Source organism: Aphelocoma coerulescens, chromosome 12 (assembly GCF_041296385.1).
Source record: "Aphelocoma coerulescens isolate FSJ_1873_10779 chromosome 12, UR_Acoe_1.0, whole genome shotgun sequence".
Lineage (NCBI taxonomy): Eukaryota > Metazoa > Chordata > Aves > Passeriformes > Corvidae > Aphelocoma > Aphelocoma coerulescens.
Genome location: NC_091026.1, coordinates 14,921,119 through 14,938,681, shown reverse-complemented (window position 1 = coordinate 14,938,681; position 17,563 = coordinate 14,921,119). Strand labels below are relative to the sequence as shown.

Below are 17,563 nucleotides of genomic sequence, written 5' to 3'. Positions count from 1 at the left end.
TCTGTCTTGTCCCAGTGCACTGTTACTTGTGGCCAAGGCTACCAGATGAGAGCAGTGAAGTGTGTTGTGGGCACCTACGTGTCAGTGGTGGATGATAACGACTGTAACGCTGCAACCAGGCCTACAGATACCCAGGTAAATCCTGCTGCCTTGTCTCCACTTTTTCACAGTGTGTGTATGGAGGCATCCAGGCTACAGGTTCAGGGGACATCTTGCTGCTGAATGCCAGCCCTGCAGAGCAGTACCTTGGGCTGCTCCATGGTTGTTGGAAGGATGCAGCACAGCACCCTGCTGTAGTAGAAATGGTACAGATGGAGCTGTGTTCAGGGAGTGCCCATCCCATCCTCTCCATGTGGTTCACCTTACACTCTGAAGCACCAGATTGCCAGAAAGGCAACAGACAACCTATGGGAGTATCAGAACTTTGTGGGTGAAGATTAATTACTTTTGCTTATGGTTTATATCCATGGAGCTCTAGTCATACAATGGGATGTGAGGGTATGTTCAGATGCAATACTAAAGCTGAATTCTTAAGAGCTTGTGAGCTAAAGAAGCTGCAGGGGATGAATATGGGATAACAACCAGAGACTAGAAGGTTGAGACAGTATCTATTGGCCTTAGAGGTCTTGACACCTCCTTTGGCTTGCATGGAGTCGAGGATACCTGGCTGCAGTCTGGGCTCATGTGGCTGCAGAGCTGTTGCTGTGTCCTGACAAATGATGGTGAAGGGCCATAATTTCTTGTATGCTGCATGTGACAATGTAGTGTTTGTGACAGCTACAGTTCCAGACACTTCCTCCCTGGCCAGATAAATTGAGAAATGTTGCACACTCTTTGCAAATTTGCTGAAGAGGCTTTCCATGCTTGGAAGCAGACATGTAAAGTCCCATTTCAAGCAGAAGATATGCCCAGGGTGTCTGAAGGAGCTGAATAAAACAGAACATTACCATCTATCTGTCATCTAGGAGAGTTGGTAGTGCTCATGCCCTGCCCAGCTTCAGTCTTGCATGAGCTCACAGAGTTTACCTAAGGCTACAATATTTGGGAAAGCGCTGTTTTTCCCATGTATGGAGACCAGTTGCACTACAATCAAGGGATAACAAACCCACCTGTCATCAGCCCTCATTTGGCATGCACGCCTCCAGCATAAGTGAAATCACAGCAGAACAGAAATCAGGATTGCCATTTGTCAGAAGCTGCTCTCCCCCTCACAAGGACAATCACTATTAATTTCCTTTTTGGCAAGGACTACTCGATGGAGTAAGTCATGGATGTTTATAATTTCTGTCGCCAGACCTCCCAGAAGGTCCGGACAGAACCCTCCTGTGAGGCACCGTACGAAGACTGAGCAGAATTACATGCCTGTCCCCAAAACCTCACATTGCTTGGTGTGTGGTGGAGATTAGCACATGGATATAGGTGGTCTGGTGGGCTGCAAGGATTCAGAGGGCTGCAATCAGCAGCATAACTTTTATTGTGTGGGCAGCAGATTTTGTGCTAAAGGAAGGGAGCTTTGAAGGGATATATAGTTGTTGCTTTGCAGATGTGTCTTCATGTCAGAACTCTTAATGAACTTTCATCTTTTGCCCCAAAAAATCTGGTTTTAATGCATAGAGATGGCACATGGTTATGGGGATCCCTATTGTGGAGTTCCTAATAAGTCAAAAGTCCACATAGACTTCTGCAGGTGAAGGCCTTGGAGTATAGATCTCGAATTTTGCTGATTCAGGAAGGGGATGCAGGGAGGAAGCCTGCCTGCGCAACATATGCAGGTCATAGAGTTTCAAGATGTTGCATGTTGTTCATAAATACATTGAAGAGGAGGTGGTTTAATCCAAGACTCTGCAAATCCTTTATTTCTCATTTTTCCCCGATGTATTTCCTGTACAGGACTGTGAAATAGCTGTATGTCCTCCCCATCCAAATAGTCCTGAAGCCAAGAGAGCTATATCAGGCATTCACAGGACACAGTGGAGATTTGGATCCTGGACACCGGTAAGCACACATCATAATACTTTCAGGATTATTTTACAGTAGACAATGTGATATTTTTAAGTGCATATGCCCAACTTTTCATTACAAAGTCCTTGCAATGTATGTCAGGCAACTTCCTAGTAGAGTGCTCTTTGCTCTTCCCTAGTGCTCTGCAACGTGCGGGAAGGGAACCCGGATGAGATATGTCAGCTGCCGGGATGACCAGGGCTCTGTGGCTGATGAGTCAGCTTGTTTCCATCTTCCAAAGCCATCAGCCACAGAAATGTGCACCGTGACACCGTGCGGGCAGTGGAAAGCCTTGGAGTGGAGCTCTGTAAGCATAACGCTGTCTATTGCAAGAGACCTCATTGCTGAAAACGTGTTTCATTAATCTGTTGCACTTGCCCTTTTATAAGTGAGGTTATTTGGGTTTTCTGCTGTTCATTATTAGCAAGAGCTGGTTTTCAAAACTGGAAATGTGACTGTGTCTCCTTTTCCCACTGTAATGCAGTGCTCGGTGACTTGTGGTCAAGGTAAGGCAACGCGACAAGTGATCTGCATCAATTACAGTGACCAGCTGGTGGATAGGAATGAGTGTGACCCAGACGACCTCCCTGCCACCGAGCAAGACTGCTCCATGTCTCCATGTCATCCAAACAGCCATGACTACGGCAGGCCCATCCACCCTTTCCTCTATCCCAATCATCACCTCAAACTGCACCCTGGAGGCAGCCCAAACCAAAACCGTGCACATATACCGGGAGGCAATCAGTGGAGGATTGGCCCCTGGGGTGCTGTAAGTGCCCCGATTCTCTTATTCCTGGGTTTTGTTGGGTTTTGTTTCTTTCCCAGGCTAATTCAGTCTTTTCTTGAAGTCAGAAGTCAGCACACAGTGAACAGAGAGAGGGACGTTTCACCCCACTGTCTGCTCTCTGCTCACACAAGCAAGTGTTGCAGAAGGGCTCAGGCATCGCTTATCAGCCTCTCATACCTTGTATCTCCAAGGTATTCTAGGCAGAAAGCTGACAGCATCATTTTCCATGAGGCAAAGGCCGGCCTCTGCTTCTTGGCTGTCTCCTGGGACATTTACAACAGAGTTGTTGCCAAAGCACAGCGGAGCCTCGATGCCAGCTACTCTCACTGCAAACAGTATGCAATGCTTTATCGTGGAAGTCTCTAAAGGGAATTAAGCGCAAATGGGATATCAAACACTGCAGCAGGGATTATTCACCTGCTTAAAACTAGGCTAGCATTTACTTTCTTTGCTTAGTCAGCTCCTAAGTCATTGCACTGCTATTGGTAATAGCTGGGTTTTGAAGTTTAATAATGCCTGTTAGCTGCATTAAACTTCTAGTGGTATATTCCCATGGTGCAAGACACTGGGAAGGAGCTGGGAATACAAACTTATTCCTGGACTCAATGAAACCATGGGCAATTGTGTCTTCCAGTGCTCTAGCACATGTGCGGGGGGGTTCCAGCGGCGGGTCGTGGTGTGCCAGGATGAAAACGGATACACCGCAAATAACTGCGATGAGAAAAGCAAACCCATGGAGCAGAGATCATGCGAATCTGGCCCCTGCCCTCAGTGGGTCTATGGCAACTGGGGAGAGGTGAGTGCACCATCCATCCTGGGCTCCGTGCCCAGGGCAAGACTTTCATTAGCGTGTGGCTGAAAAATGGGAGAAGAGAGGGGTATTGTGGTGTCATTTATTAGAAAGATTGGAACTTGAAGGGCAGCCTCTGATAAATGAATGAACCTGAGCAACTGCTGGGTGGTGGTTTTGTTTCCATTTGTCTTGCGAAAACTTTCTTCCCTGGCAAAAGTAAGTTTTAGAAAAATGAAGACTTTTTTTAAGAGAAGCCAGGTTTAACTGAAGGCCTTTTTTTTTTTAAATAAAAGCACTGCTCCCTTTTGAAAATTAATCTGAGATGAGCAGTTGGAGATGTAAACCTCCCGTATCACATTGAGTCGGGCAATATCATGGTGGAGCAGCATGAACAGCTTTAGGAGGAGAGAAGCTGAAGCAGCTGAAGGTCCATCTGAGGCTCATAAGGGGGATTTGGCTGGAGTGGATTAGTTGGAACAGAAACCACCATTGGTTTTTAGAGGTGCTAGTGCTTTGGGCAGCCAGTGGGCAGTATTTTTGCTGTCCCAACAGTGACTGCTCTGTCCTATGCTGACTTGCAGTGCACGAAGCCATGCGGGGCAGGGACAAGGACACGGCTAGTGGTGTGCCAGCGCCCTAATGGAGAAAGGTTTACGGATCTGAGCTGTGAAATCCTTGACAAGCCACCAGACAGAGAGCAGTGCAATGTGCAGGACTGTCCTAGAGATGCTGACTGGAGTGCTGGTCCTTGGAGCTCGGTACGACCATAAACTCTTTCTCTTTGTGAACCGTTTTGTAGATATCCCCTAACAACAGATTTAATTTGCTTCAAACCAAGGTGCTAATGCTTCATGTCTTAAAACTGCACTTACAGAGGATTATTTACCATATATTCAGAATAACACCTGTTCAGGAAGGGCTTACATTAGGGGAGCTTGAGTCCTTTAATTTAAAAGGCACTTTCTGCCACCTTTGTCCATTTCATTACACTGTGCAAGTGCTGTGCATTATGAATCTTGGTTCTGACTGAGTTTTTGCATGTGGATTTACACCTGGCATTTAAGCAGTACATTTCCATTGAAGCTAAATTGTTCTGCTCTTTAATGGTAATACTGCACTGTGCACCTACTGGTTTACCAGTCGCATGTTCTCTGCCAAACGCAAAATTACTGGGGAGAATGTGCTAAATGGCACCAATTTCCAGGCATGTATAAGTATGTATAGATGTGTTTGCATGTCCCTACCTGCCCACACACAGACCTACATAGAAACAAAGGTGCATTCACACCTGTGCTCTTTCTGTTCCTGTGCATATAATATGACTGTGATGTACAGTGCAAAGGCACCTGTAAGCTATTCTCATGCATCTCTCTGGTTCTGGAGAGTGATTGTCTAGCCTGATCTCCAACTGCTGCTCTATCACTAAGCCAGCAAATGATCAGCAAGGTGCTGGAAGGCTTAAAACCCTGGGAGTTTCCCAATAACAAAATAGTGTTTGGAGCAGAGATGTCTTACATTGCCCCTTTGCCACTGGAGGAGTCTGCTACAGAGATGCTCTTGTGAGGGAAGAGCAGCCCTGAACCACAGGGTTGGGGTGCTATTTTGGGTGCCACATCTTTGCAATTCTCCCTGCCTAGAGCAGCAACCTCTGCTCTGAATCCTGCACCAAAGCAAGTGCCACCCGAGGCGCTTCCGGAGCCCTGGAAAACCACGGACCTGTCTGTTTTGGAATGGCCTTCAAATAGATGTCAACCTTTATTGTGTATTTTGTTATAAAAGCATTTGAAGAATTTTTTTTTTTTAAATCTGATTCAAAAGCACTTTATAGGAAAAGAAAAAAGAGACCTGTTTTTTAATGTACTGGACTTCCTTAATTGTCATGGTTTGAAAAGTCATCTTGCCAAAACTTGCTCTCCTTCTGTGGGTGCTTTCAGTAACATGGATGCCTTAAGTAACACTCCTCAATATTTTTATCATACCTCAGTGAGTTCTGCAATAGCCATAAAACTGCTGAATGGGTGTTTATCCGGTGCTTCACCAGAACAAGAGACAGTGCTATGAAATATTTCGTTTGAGGTGCTAATGTACCCCTTGTCCATCAACCTGGCTGGTGCTAAGGATGAGCGAGGTGAGGTAAGCAGAGGTAGCAATGCATGTGCTGACTGCCTGGCAGGATTTGCCAGCTGGGAGGTGCTGCCAACCATAGTTTACCTGTGCTGGACCATTTGCAAGAGCCAAAGGTGTGGACAGAGTTGTGTTTCATTCTGGTGTTGCTCAGCCTCTTTGCGGCTGTTCAGGAGCAGGCTCCAGGGCTGCGCCTGCTTCTCAGTCTTGGAAACACAGGGTGCAGTCTTCCAGTCTAATTTTCAGTTGTTTTCTTTTCACCCAGGAAGAATTCCCTTGGCTCCACTCTGTTGTATTAGTCTCAATGGGTTGTCCCTGCTCTCCTGGGAGCAGGTGGGATGTCTGGCAGACAGGTGGAGGGCAGGGACACCCTGTCCTGCCTGCAGTGTCTCCTCCCAGCTGGCACAGGGTCACAGCCCTGTGGAAGGGACTGCAGGGCTGAGCCGCAGTCATTGCCATGAACTGATTTGATTTTTCAGTCTCATTTACCGAGGTGTCCTTGGGCTCTGACACAGGAGACCTAGAGCTGTTTGAAGACTGAGAAGTATCTATGGGGTCCCCAGGGCTTTGTGTCCCTCCAGCAAAACACTCCATGTGTATGTCTACCTCGTGCTACTACTGTAGGTAGTAATGGCCAAATTTTTCTCCTTCAGTGTGGTATCACCTGGATTTGCTTTAGCTCTGTCATCTGTTGCAAACATCATTCTGCAGCTGTACATACTTCATCTGTTGTGATGGAGTGTCACTACCATATTTTTTTGGTCACTTTTGAAACAAGAGTATAGTATTGGCTGAAACTTTTCAGCAGTATGGATTTATGTATTTATGTAAAAGTGTATTTATTTTTCCAATATTGTTATTTAATTTTATATAAACATTGCATACATTTACAATGTTTAATGTTAATGTTGAACAGTGAAAATTAAACGCAAGTAGAATGTAATCATAAATGAATTTGTATAATGATTTCTTGAGTCTTTTGCTAAATTCAGATAATTTATTAGATTTGGTAACTTCCTAAATTTTCTGAAATGGTTCTGCAATGTTCCATCTTTTAACTGGCATTTCTTTTACTTGCTTTGTTCTCCAACAGAAATTGTTATTCTCAATGATTAAACAAACACAGTTAAAAGTGTATGAATTACAAAGTTTGGATAACTAATTTCTTGCAATCATCTGACTGGCTTAGCCTTACTCAAGTTTCGGTGAAATTAGTATTATAAAATTAAATTTATAGTAAAAAAATTAAAGCAGAGAGAATCCGAAGCATCCAACCCACAGTCTTCGGGCAAAATTCCACTGGGATTTTATACAGTAAACAAGTGATCTTTATCTGGCTGGTTAAATCCAGGTTTGGAACAGATAATTAAATGGATAAACAGATTGTATGTGTAAATGATAATTTTACAACAGGAGACTGGTGAGATATCTTGTCATTATAATGTATGTTCAAAGAGGACTAAGAGGAGGTGACATTTTTATTTCCTTGCTTATTTAAGAACATGTATTTACCCATTGCAGAATTGTACACCATGTGATAGACCTGACCCTCTTATTAAAACCATGCTTTAGAAGATGTGCACAGACTGTCACAGAATACAGAGAGTGTTTTTTCTCCTCTGAATGCTTTATGGTATGAATGCAGATCTCCATACACACTCCTGATTATCAAGAGGAAATCTTGTCATGTTCTCATGTCATGTTCATGAGGGAGATGTTCACAGCAAGAATTACCCATTGCTTCATTTAAAACCTGAGGTTTGGTTTTAATTAATACACCCATATATATACCATATATATAAAATACATGCATAACCTCCCTTAAAACACCCGCCTTGGAGCAGATTTGCTCCTTGCAATAATCTCTGATATTTTGAGTTTGCCTTAATGATCCAACTGTATCCTGATACAATGTATGAATAATGCTGAATGAACTTGTTGTGGGCTTCTCATTCTTTCCGAGTGAGGAAATGGGCACAGATAAGGTAAATCAATTATATCTCACAGTACCCTGGTTCAGTTGGGTGAGTCATTTGGGCTTCACTGCACAGGGCAGTGATCATTTGACTTTGAACTCTGGAAAATGGGTAGGTGAGGTTTAGATTTATTTGGGTTTTGTTGGGTTTTTTTCCAAAAAGGTATTACAATTTTAAGAGTAGTCTGCCTTGTCAAGTACTTGTCAGACTTGGGTATCTGAAGTTCAGGCTGCTGGTGCAGTGGTTGTGCAGCTCTCAGTGCTTCCCAGCTCTGTATCCTGTAGGCAGAGATGCTGGTATCAGAGTCTTTGAGGGTCTTCTGCTCTAAAGAAGAATCAGAAGATTACTGTCAAGTAATTAGAATATTAACCAGCTAAGCTCCAAAGTCTGTTCTTGTGGATGTGAGTTGAGGTCTGGGCTAGGACAGCACTGGTTTATTCCCTTGGCAAGAAGCTGGTGGCATTGATGGCTTTGCAGGGCTCTTTGGCTGCACACAGAGACAGAGCAGCAAAGGGGCTCTGAACTGGGTGGGAAGTGGAAGAACTGCCTGGCCAACATCTGTGTCAGGCAGCTGGCACTCCAGAATTCTAATCTTAAAATTGGTGCCAGTGGAAACTTTAGGCTATTTTTATTTAATTCTGTCAAAGCCCCAGCATGCTCATTGCAAAATGCCTTCCCCGTGCGGCTGGCTGAAAATAGGCTGTTGAACAGCAATATTCTCTGTGTTGTTGTTCTGAAAATGTTCTTAGCAGGCAGGATGTCAGGTGTTGCTAAGGCAGAAGTGATAACCAGGGACAGATTTGGTTGCAAGTGTATATAACTCTGCTCCCTTCTTCTCCTCTGCAGAAAATGAATTTGCTGTGGCAGCAGCATTACTGAACTGCTGTTGGGGGGTTGTTTGAAGTGTTTCAGCCTATTGCTCCTCTGAGGCAGTGGTGATGGATGTCAATGCATCTCTCTCCTCACCTCAGTGCCCACAGCTAGTGGCTCCAAGGCAATCACAGGTGGGCAAAGCCAGTGATACCCAGCTGCCCAGTAGAGGAACATAATTTTTTTCATCTCTTTTTATCCTAAAATCTCCAATTTTTGTTTTCCTTTCCATTTTTATTTTTTGTCTACTATCACCATCTATCATTGCTCTTTCTGTTTGTACTTAAATAAGGAGAACTATATGGGTATACTTTTGTTATCAGTTCTCTCTCTCCTCTTTGCTAGTATTGATGCTACATTAGCAGGAAAACAACTGTGGAAGCCCATCAGCTACACCCTGCAGGTGAGGGACCACCCTGGGGCACTGTGCGCTTAACACTGAGCCAGCACTTCAGTGATTCCTGGATCAACTCCTCACAGGATTGATTTCCTGCAACTTATAGCTCAGCTGTTGCAATCCACTCTCCCTCTTGCAGACCCCCATTGGTCTTTACACCACTCATGACTTTTTAGTCTGAAGAAGTAAAAGGACTGGTCAGCAATGTCCCTTCTGACCTCCCTAGTCCAGTGACTAAATGCCGGGGAAAGACCAGGGAACGGAGCTGCAGAGAATCTCATCTGCTGTCCTTCAACAGCCTGTCCTGTTGCCATTGCCAGGACAGATAGGAGCTGAACCAGTGGTTAGACTCAGGAATGAGCTGGACCAGTGGTTAGACTCACAAATGTTATTTTCAGGTATCTTTAAAATCTTCTTGTCCCTTTGCCCCCAGGCAGTGCATCTTTTCCCCAAGTTCCTCAGTGCACTTTCTCACTCAGAGCAGGTAACTCCATTGGTATTCACTGATATTTCTAACAGTGAATACAGCAATATAGCCCAACCCATGCTTCTGTCCCAACACACTGCAAAATGCCTCTCTCCTCCCATAGTGCAATGTCTGTTTGGCTGCATTTGACATGCCTCTGTGGTTGCCTTTTTACACCTCCTCTCTAACACATTTTCTCAACTGAATGGTCATTTTCTAGGCCTGAACTCAAACAAGAAGTGGTGAGGCTGCTGTTCAGCAATGACTGGCTTCAGTCCTCATGTTATGGGTGGCCCATCCCTGGCTGCTGGTCCTGTAATGCCTGCAGACCTCCTGCACATCTGCACATGCCCACACAGGAGAAATAAAGCAATAAATAAAAGGGTAATTGCTGAGAGTAGTTGTCTCCCAAAGCACTGGCTCAGAGTACAGGAATGCATTAGACTGCAAGGGTTGCATTGGAGCAGTAACACACTTTCAAGGATGAGCTGTGAAATGCAGCATCTTCAGGCAGATCCCTGAGCTGGGTTTTGGGAGGTCTGCCTGCAGTTTTGCCCATTTTCCAGAGTCACACTGTATACTCCACACTGCAATCATTGCTGTTGCTCAGATCCTAGGGATTTAGAAACAAGGATGTATAACAATGAGGGACACTAAGCACAAAGAGATTTACTGTGTTTCTAACTTTCCCAGTGACTGATTTCTGCAGTTATTAAGAAAAAATGATGTAGTCAGTCCTGTTCCAAAGGCACTTAATGCTCTATTAATATTTTAATTTTACTAGCTTACAGGAGAGGTGAGTGAGTCAGCAGCATGGATGAAAATCTGTCTGATGCCCAAGACCATATGCAGGTTGACAGTATTTATCCCTAGGGCATTAAGCCAAGATTTTTCTTTATAAAATGGGGGAGCAAGCAGCAGCCCAGTGCTCCTACAACCTCCCCAGTGTGATGCACACCTGTGAAACAGGGCTGATGTTCCTGTGAGAGCTCTTTACTTTGTGTTTTACCCCATCCAACACAGAGAAATTCTGTTCTGGAATGGAATGTCTAAATGGCATTATAATACCACTGTTCACTAAAAATATGAGATGTCAGTTAGCTGGCACTTTGCTGCTTCAATTAGTACTCTCCTAAAAGGGCCACAGTATGGAAAATAGGCTCCATGAGTACCTTCCACATCCCACTGTAGTGGTGTCCTTGGGTAACTCACACATCTCCTCCTAATTTGAGGAAATGCCATCTAGTGCCTCCTTCCCTGGAGAGACCTGCAGTGGCTATACAGGGCTTTTGCTTGTTTGTTGTTCAAGGTAAATAGTGTCGAGCAGGGCAGGGACACAGCTTTTAGGAGAGCTTTGTGTGCTCACAGCCCTGATGATTTCTGTGCTTTGTATGTGGTGTAACACAGGGCAGGGAAAAGAGGGGGAGAAGGTGCTACTTACTGGGTGGATGCTGCAGAAGAGGAGATGCATGGTTTCTCCTGTTGCAGTTACCTCTTTCTTCCCATAGATCTTGTGAGGTTTCCCAGCTTGGGGAAATTATTGTATTGACTTTAGCACTCAGGACCTTAAATCTTACAGGAGTTAAAGAATCCAAGAGCATCCTTTCCTCTGGGCAATTTGTGCTGGAGTAATGGGCTCCAGACACACCAGCTCTTTCTTCTGCTGCAGTAACACATCAAATTGGACCCTTTTCTCTGAGAAATTTTCCTCTTTTTTTCTGGTCTCACCAGTCCCTCCAGCTGAGTTTGGTGGTGGGAAGGTGAAGATTTAGTGGATTGTTTCATTTCTCCCTTTTGCAATAATGACTTAGGAAGCTCTGTGCCTCTGCTCCGAGCCAAGACCAGAGCCTCTGGAGGATGGAGACCCTGTGGGCACTGCAGAGACAGGGTAGGCCAGCATGGATGGGCCCGGGCCAGGAATGCTCCTTGCCAACACTGGGGCAAAGCCTGCTCTTGTTCACACTGGGGGCTGTCCTCCAGCTCGAAGAGGGCCCCTCAGAACACTTCCACAGGGGCTCTGGACAATGCTCACAAACAGACTCATACATTCCAAAATCCCTAATGTTCATGCCTTGTTTTTCAATCACCCCATTTCTCTGAGGAGTCAATTTGGATTAAACATTTCTAAAGCCTCTTCCAAAAGTGCAGTGCAGTGCTTTGGTGTGTTTTGCTCAGGTCTCTGGTCCATTTGCCCTCCCTTGAATGTAGAGACCCCTCTTCCTTTTTAAATGTACAAGAATCACATGTATTTTCTGGCCATGCACCAGCTAAAATCACCATCACCATACACACTCAGCACCCATGTGCCTTAAGTCATGGCTCCTTAGTTTGTCAGGAAAGGAAGGCCAAGCTGGGTGACTCCTGCCCTGCATGTGTCCCCACCAATGCAGATGGGCACAAGACCATGCTAAAACACATCAGTGGGAGAAACAGGGCTTCAGAGCAGCAATAAATATTTCCTAAACATCTCCTAAAGTACTGCAGCCTTGCTTTCAGCCTGTCTCACTGAAGCCAAGGGAATTACCTGCTGAAATACCTTGCTGTTGTGAAGCTAACTTGGTTGGGATGCCACAGAGCCTCTGTTGCTGGACAACACACAAAGGTTCCAGCATTTTAGGACTCCTGGTAATGGTTCAGCTGGTGAGGAAGGATCCATGCTTTCCTTGGTGATGTGTCTGTTGATGTCCTTTGTGTTCAAGAGACTTCAGTGGTACAGAAGTCACAGTATATGACAGCAGCAGTGTTAGTGGTAGTAAAAGGTGTCATAGATCTGCTGCTGAAAGGCAGCTATGAGAGTACATTGTTGGGTTTGCTTGTAGTTGGAAAAGTTTGCTGGCATCCAGGAGCACAGCCCTCTCGGAAAATGGGTGTAAAGCATTGGAGGGCTCTGTTCCTTTTCTCTTTATTTCATCCAGCGTGTTTTGTCTGAGATTGTTGGGAAGAATGAACCAGGGCTTACTTACGGCTGCTGACTTTCCATAAAATCCTTAATGTGGGGAAGTCTAAATCTACAAGGATTGATTTTAATTTCCTCCAAAAAGTTGCTCCTGGCAGAATCTGATAATGCCATTTTTAGTCTAATCCTTCCCAGCCCTGCCCTTGGTGAGCTATCGGAGCATACCGATCTTTGGGAATTCATTTGGTGATCACCACAGCTTGCATTCATTATCTTAAATACCTCCCAAATCGTTGGCTGATGCACAGTGGGTCTGAAAAGCGGTCTGACAGCATTTTCTGCAACTTTTCACTTCTGGGGGAGAGTGTTCCCCGGTTCTTGCTTGGCATATGCCCTTCTGCCCTTTGTGGAATTGCCCCTTCAATGCACTAAGTTTACAAGGTGCAGTCATTCCATTTCTCCTTGACTGCTCCATGGTGCCTTTTTCTTCTCGCCAAGATTTGTTCAGTTGTGACTGTTGAGTCCTCCTGGTGCCAGACTGACCCCGCTCCTAGAAATTCACCAGAAATTTTGTACAAATTTTTAAGATGATTTTTGAACATATTCTGGCTTTTTTCCTGCTGCCAACCATGTGAATCAAGTAGCAGCCTTTCTATTTTAGAGAGGTCTTAATGAACAAGATGTACCCTCATCTTCCAAACGATCAGACCAGGAAATGCAGAAAAGGTTATTATAAAGCAATTTGCATGCACTTGGTAAAACAGAATTATCATCTCCTGAACTCTGAAACAGAAAACAATTTTTTTTTTTGTGGAAACAAAAGCACAAGCAGAGCAGAGCAAGGCATTGCAGGAGATGTTTAGCATCATGTTCTGACCTTTATGGAAAGAGTTGATATGGAAATATTTCTGGCATATTTATTTAAACTTTTTCCTTGCATTTATTTAAACTAGGCAGTGTATTTATTTGAAAATATCAGCAGCATGCCAATCTCCAGTTCTTGGCATATTAACAACACTAATCATGCAATAAACATAAAGCCCTTAAATCTGTGCTAAGTGCTTTGATCCTAATGCTCTTAGGAAAGTCCTTTTGTTTTTGTTCTCCATGTAAAGTACCAGGTGCGACTGAGGTGGGTTTAGGAGATAATAAAGATAATAACAAGGGGAAGGTTTGCTAGAGTTTTAGAGTGATGGCTATAGCTGATTTTTTGAAATACTATTTCTCTCTTATTTTATGTGCCACAAACTTTTTGGTGTGTTTTTTATAGAAACATCACAGTGTGTTGTTTTCACACTCTCCTCCATGCCTGGCTGTCCTCCCAGGTTCATCCAGGGGTGCTATTTGCTGTGGTGCCTCAATCACAAGCTGCAAACAGCCTTTCAGAGCAACTTAAGTGGAGGCAGAGTCAAATTGACCACGGGTATACCCAAGTGCATGTGATTCTTGACTCTAGGAAGCTGGTTAGTGAAAAAATTCCATACAGTACCTGGCTACACCGTCAGGGCTGGCTCAGAGATGATATAAAGCAATAGAGGCTTTTCTGTTGACTCAGAGAGCCTTGGATAAGGTGAGGCTCTTATTCCAGAGACCTACCGTCTGTCCACAGTACTTGGAAGCATTTTCTGTGGGGGGTGTGGGAAAGGAAAGAAGTTAAGAAAAAGAGGAATGTGAAGACAGTGATTTTATCAAATGTTTTGAGGAGGGCAAGGTCAAAGCTTACCTCATTGTGGTACTGTTATAGGTAGGTACTATAAGCAAGCAGCATTTGCAGCCATGAAGAATCCTTTTAATGGAATGCAAAGTTTCTCCAGGGTCCAAAATAAATGATGAGACTGATGGTGGTAGTTGGGTGTGGCATTTCCCTGACACATGGCATTGAGATGCTATTAAATTATGCTTTGCATGTGGCTCACATATGTTTAAAATCTATGTGCCAGATAAAAGTTGAATACCTGAAATGAATTAGATGGCAGTTATTAAGTAGACTCTTTGCAAAGGAATTTTCAGTCTCTGATACTTAGTTACATTAGATTATCCAACCTTTCTTTTCTGTCAGTGCAAATGAGATCATAACTCAAATGTGCACGAAAGCAAATGGGTGGTTTAGATCTGCAAATGCACAGCTGCCTAACTTTGATTTATATTAAAGGCAGACATAGAAATGATTAATTCCAGCATCTTGGGAATTACATTTAAGTATTAACAAAATTAAGCAAATTATGCCTCAACCTCAGAGTGCACCGAGGTTTGCACACTGACTTGTTTGATCATGGGATCACAAGATAAATGTCAGAATCAGGCTCCATGCCAAAGTTAAGCATTTTGTAGAAGGGGAATAATAATTTTGGAAATAACTAGTACCAAATTGTTTGTGAGATCAGGTATTTATCAACTACCCTCAGGTCCCCAGAAAGGTGCTTGCATTGTTGCACAGTGTGGTTAATCTTACTTTTGGATAAGTAGTGGCATCCAATGTATTTTTTTTAATTAAGTATTGTCTGAGCTGTACCAGCTCGGGATGTGGGGCATGAGAGAGTCCTGATCAATGCTGTAAATTTACTGTTTAGCTTTGGCTGTCACAATCCAGTAGCATAACCTGCATGGAGAGCATTTACCAAGGAACACTTGAATTTTTGCTTAAATATCAGTGTTGGTGTTTAGTCCAAAACAGTAAATGGATGAAAATATTAGAAGTTTACAACTGGGTTTTGTAGGATGTGACATTTCTGTCTTGCTGCTGATATTCGTTGCCTGGGGAGAGAAGTAGACAGAATGAAAAAATTAACTTCTGATGAAATTTGAAGGCTTATAAAATAGGATAACATTAGCTTGATCTTTCTTCTGTTGATACTAAAGAAAAGACGTGACATTTATGGATCTGGGTAACTCGTGAAAATTTTGTTTTATTGCAAGGGACAGCATTTCTTCCGTTTTTCAGTGCAAGGTTGAATGTTGCTTGTTGGGTTCTTTGGCCTATCTTCAAATTGGATGTGGGCTCAGGAGAACTCAGAGGCAGCTGTTGCTGCTCAGCCTCTCAGAGGAGCATCATTAATGGCTTGTAAACCTGTTGATCACACAGGACCTCAGTGATCTTTTTTCAATCTGTAACACTCTTGCAGCAGGAAAACAACCTTTTCCAGGGCATCATTTATACAGGCTTTTAAGTATCAATGTCTGATTTTAGGAGCTACATCCGTTTCTCTGCACACTGGTCTGAACTTTTCCATTCCTAAACAAGTTACTGCTCTCTCACTGGTTCTTTGTGGGCTGAATGAGCTCTAAGGAGGGCTGTAATATAAAATAATCACAGGTGTCAATATTGGAGGCCAATTTCTATTCTAGTGAATCTTCCAGAGCTGCTATATATATATAAATTTTTCAGGTTTCAAATGTGTTAATAGGCTGGGAAGAGCTTGAACTGTAATATATTTCTTGGGAAATATACTGATGGAGTGGATTCAAAATGAAAGTGAAAGCCTCATTTCTGCATGTTTTCTGTATTCTGAAAAGAAAGCAGAACATTTTATATGGAGAGATGGTTAAAACAGTGTGTTTGCACTCAAGGATTAAAGCAGTATGTTTATGACGTAGCATGTAATGAAGAAATAGAAGTTGAGTCTCTGGGTGCATCATGCTGAGTAAGAGGCTTGTTCTACACGAAACTGTCATATTAAATTCATGTCGTGATTCCAGACCCCTTTCATTCCTAAATCTTTGGAGGAGACTAATCTGAAATCAAAGTGAAGTTGCTTGGGGTTTGCATGCCAGAAGTGGTCACATTTGAAAAAGTTCAGTGAACCTGCAGAGGGAGGTTGAAATTAGTTGCTTCACTACAAAGCTTGCAGCTAACATACCTGCTGGTTTGCTTTTTGCTTTGATTCTCCAGGCTCTGCCGCCTTGCCACCTTCTGAGTTGTTTTCAAAATGCATAAATCTTAAGGATGAGCATGTCCTGGTTTCAGTCTGTTTAGTGAGGGAAAAAAAAAAAAGAAAAGTCAGACTACACTGATAAAACAAACACAAGCTTTTGTACCAAGGACATGGAAATACTGCACTTTTCTGCCTTGTCCTTTGTTCACTTATTTCCCTCTGTGAAGGTGCAGAGCACACTTTACCCTCCTGATTTACCAGTATTTGACATCCCTTTGTACCAAGGTAAATGGAAATGGCTCCTTTCAAGTTCTTCTAAGTAGATACTGAGGGCTCCTGCCTTGATCCCTTTAAGATGACTCTGCTCCTTTGAAACCACTACAGCAATGGCAGGAATCCAGCCTTGTTATCCCTGCTGAATGTCAGCTGTTTTCTTTATTTTGATACTGGCATTTTGGGGGCTTTGACCAAGAATATCATGCACTATTAAGTGTCTGCACTCACCTCAAGGTTTGTGTAGCCTCCCAGGGACCTGGGGAGGTGCTTTTTGGTCCAGCTGAAAGAAAATGCCCTGGGTAGCCATGGCCCCTGTATGAGTGTGAAAGCTGATCTGTTGTTACTTCATATTTACAGTGTTCTGTCTCCTGTGGAAGAGGCCAAAAGCACCGCAGTGTGTACTGTTTGTCAGAGGAAGGGAGGCATGTAGAAGAAGAGTACTGTAAACACCTTGCTAAGCCCAACGTGCAAAAGAAATGCAGAGGGGGCAGATGTCCGAAGTGGAAAGCAGGAGACTGGGGACAGGTGAGACATGCTGTGTACCTTTTTGCACCTTTTGGTATTCTTCCTCCATCAAATTGGTTAGAGCCTGGTTTTCCAATCACTTCTTTCCTCATGAATTATTCAGGGTAAAAGTTTTGGGCCAGATCCTGGTGTAAAACAGTGTAGCTTCATGGACAGCAGTAGAGCAACACAGAATCGTACCAGCTGAAAACATGGCAGCTTGCTTTTAGTGTCTATCTGGAAGTAAATTCCTTGTGGTATATTTTAAGTTTCTACTAGAAACATCATTAGTATATAATACGAAAGAGAATGTACTATTTACTCATGTTTTTAATATAATTTAAATATCATATCTCAAGTAGAAGCTTCCTTAGTTTTGGGAAATCTGAAAATAAATTTATTATCATCTTCCTGGGAAAGCCTAAAAAATAATCAGAATTGTTCATTAAAACTGTTTTTCACTCTCTTTCATAACAAACTCATTGCTTGATTTTCACCCATTAAAAAGTCAGACAGTGATGCAGAGAGCAGAGGCTGCTGGAAATGAGAAAGTACTTAAACATCTTGCTTTCTGAAAGCATACCTTGAATCCTTGTTTTCC

At 43.4% G+C, this 17,563-nt stretch overlaps 1 protein-coding gene across 8 annotated transcripts in view; it reads left to right on the top strand.

The window, feature by feature from the left end:
• Positions 1–17,563, top strand: part of ADAMTS9 (ADAM metallopeptidase with thrombospondin type 1 motif 9) — an 82,683-nt gene that overhangs the window by 42,768 nt on the left and 22,352 nt on the right. For all 8 annotated transcript variants that reach the window (XM_069027379.1, XM_069027378.1, XM_069027385.1 and 5 more), the window contains 7 exons: positions 16–135; positions 1,891–1,995; positions 2,141–2,308; positions 2,486–2,770; positions 3,423–3,584; positions 4,163–4,339; positions 16,816–16,983. In XM_069027379.1, the coding sequence (XP_068883480.1) occupies positions 16–135; positions 1,891–1,995; positions 2,141–2,308; positions 2,486–2,770; positions 3,423–3,584; positions 4,163–4,339; positions 16,816–16,983 (1,185 nt within the window). The remainder of the gene's footprint in view (positions 1–15; positions 136–1,890; positions 1,996–2,140; positions 2,309–2,485; positions 2,771–3,422; positions 3,585–4,162; positions 4,340–16,815; positions 16,984–17,563) is intronic.